Source organism: Podarcis bocagei, assembly GCF_964188305.1.
Source record: "Podarcis bocagei genome assembly, chromosome: 16".
Lineage (NCBI taxonomy): Eukaryota > Metazoa > Chordata > Lepidosauria > Squamata > Lacertidae > Podarcis > Podarcis bocagei.
The window spans coordinates 5,135,835-5,138,647 of NC_138142.1; the positions used below are offsets into that span (position 1 = coordinate 5,135,835).

At 40.7% G+C, this 2,813-nt stretch overlaps 1 protein-coding gene across 1 annotated transcript; it reads left to right on the top strand.

The window, feature by feature from the left end:
- Positions 1-322: 322 nt before the first annotated feature.
- On the top strand, positions 323-1,767 carry LOC308575548 (vomeronasal type-2 receptor 26-like; the record flags this gene model as incomplete). The annotated part of the gene is made up of 3 exons (XM_081174306.1): positions 323-343; positions 560-686; positions 866-1,767. The coding sequence occupies 3 exons, from the start codon at positions 323-325 to the stop codon at positions 1,765-1,767; spliced, it is 1,050 nt and encodes a 349-aa protein (XP_081030432.1).
- Positions 1,768-2,813: the final 1,046 nt, after the last annotated feature.

A 2,813-nucleotide genomic window follows, 5' to 3' on the forward strand; every position in this document is an offset into this window, starting at 1 on the left:
CCCACAGCGCAACCCATGTCAGAGAAGAGATCATCGCCCTTCACAAACAAGGATACAAGTAGACAAAAGATAGCAAAGGTTTTGAATATTCCTAGATAAACCATTGGAAGCATAATTCGCAAGTTCAAAGTTAAAGGAACAGAGGCTAAACTACCTGGACAAGGCAGAATTTTGATAAATTTGAATGCAAGTGTATGTCAAAAATATATGAGCAATTTCTATATTCATGAGATACTGACCCAATAAGCTTTCACCTGAACATTTTCTAATTTGAAAAGATATTGCCATGCTAAGCTCCGAAGAAGTTCAAAAACATACCAATATGGTTTTCATAAAGGCAAAGGTACTGGAGTAATGGTAGAAGCTCCAATGTTACCATTAGCGCTGAATTTAAGATCATATTCAGATAAAACAAAAAACCTATAGGAAGCTCCAAAGTTCCAATGCTACAATTACAGCTGGATTTAATATCTATTGCTTAACTGTCATGTTTACTATTAAAAGATAGGTCAGTGAGATGCAAACTTCCAAACGATTTCCTTCTTTCATTTATGAACAGGCACAACCCACCTCTCTGTGTAATGAGAATTGTCATGTAGGTTATGGAAAGAACAAGAAGGAAGGAAAGCCATTCTGCTGCTATGATTGCCTTCCGTGTCCAGAAGGGAAGATCTCAAACAAGGAGGGTAAGGAATGCATCACACGCTTTAATTTTACCTGTGCATCAGAAGCTCCTTTCTCTAGTGGGAAAACAGTATGGAAGTAGCAAATATACATTCTGGCATCTCTTAGGTGCATTGTGACAATCTGGGGACAGAATAACTTTTTTAATAATAAGATTTGTTTCTTCCATTTTCATTTTCAGACATGGACGACTGTTCAGAATGCCCTGGAGATCAATATGCAAACAATGAACAGAATGGCTGCCTCCCCAAAGACAAAACATTCTTGTCTTATGGAGAACCGTTGGGGATCAGTTTGGCCACGTTTGCCCTCTTCTTTTCCTGCACCACAGCTTTGGTGCTTCAAATATTCACAAAGCACAGAGATACTCCCATAGTTAAAGCCAACAACCGCAACCTCACTTATGTTCTCCTCCTTTTCCTCCTGCTCTCCTTCCTTTGTGCTCTGCTCTTCATTGGCCAGCCTGAGGAAATGACCTGCCTCCTTCGACAAACTGCTTTTGGCATGATCTTCTCAGTGGCAATTTCTTGCATATTGGCCAAAACTGCCATTGTGGTTCTAGCTTTCATGGCCACCAAGCCAGGGTCCCGAATGAGGAAGTTGGTAGGGAAGCCACTGGGCACCCCAATTGTTCTTTCCTGCTCCCTTATGCAAGTGACAATTTGTACTGTGTGGCTGGCAACCTCTCCCCCATTCCCAGATGTTGACATGGACTCAGTGACTGAAGAAATAATACTAGAATGTAATGAAGGCTCCACTCTTATGTTTTATTGTGTCCTGGGATTCATGGGTTGGCTGGCCATAGTCAGCTTCACGGTGGCTTTCCTAGCTAGAAAGTTGCCGGACAGTTTCAATGAAGCCAAATTCATCACCTTCAGCATGTTGGTCTTTTGCAGTGTGTGGCTCTCCTTTGTTCCAACCTACTTGAGCACCAAGGGCAAATGCATGGTGGCTGTGGAGATCTTCTCCATCTTGGCCTCCAGTTGTGGGTTACTGGGCTGCATCTTTATCCCCAAATGCTATGTTATTTTACTGAGGCCTGAGCTGAACAGCAGGGAGCAGCTAATAAGAAGACAGTTTTAAATAATCCAGAAGTCTGAATCATGCTCGTAATTCTAGGTGTTTGTTATTGCTATTTTAATTACGTGTATGTAATTAGAAATCTGGGCTACTCATGTCCCTAGAAATTAAAGAATCAACAAGTAAACAAATAATTCAAGAATTAACAAGTATACAATAATTCAAGAATTAATAAGTAAACAGTAAAAAAGATCTGGAGGAACCCCAAAGAGCTCCTTTGGGAGAAATTGTGAGGACACAATTATGGAAGTGGTGAATTGATTACTGATTCTGTGGCAATGCTTTTGAGCACAACTGGCCAGGACATGACCCTGTCTGCAACAAAATGGGTTCGGTCAGTCAACCAGCTACCAATCTACCTAACAGTTCAACCCACATTTTCCCAGTTTCTTCACAAGCTTTACTGAAATCAAGGTACATTATGGCCACAGCACAACACTAACCATTTCTGGCTTTTGTAAGGAAATGTAAGACTCTGTATTGTGCCTGCAACTGGAATCTGTATTATTTTAACTATTTCCTCTCCCTCCCTTAATGGGTGTACAAGGTAGCATCTTTGGGGTCTAAAATGCTGAAAATCATGTCTTCATTGGTGACACATGTACAGCTAGGGGAAATGTGATTGAGGAAGAGTTTTAGGGGAAATAGGAAGCTCCCTTCAGGGCACCAGTTTGCAGCTGGACTGCTTGCTTGCCTGGGGCACTCACAATTACAAGAGAAGTACTCAATAACAAATTATTTTGATCTTACTATAAGTCACAGAGCTCAATGCTCTAAGGAGATAACTTAGTAATTATCTCAAATTGCTGGGTTTCATCATCCATCTTGCCAAACCCCATGTACATTTTATCAGCCCATGAACACAATCAATATCAGAGTGTGAAAGTACATATAAAATAAATCCTGTGCCATCCAGGGCCCACATGAGAAATTCTGAACATGCAGGTTTTCATGAATCAGATCATTGGCATTTTCCCTTTATCAAAATAATCCAGAGTCATTCAGTGAGAGTTCCTGTAATGCAGTTTATGGTGTATTGGAGAAAAATG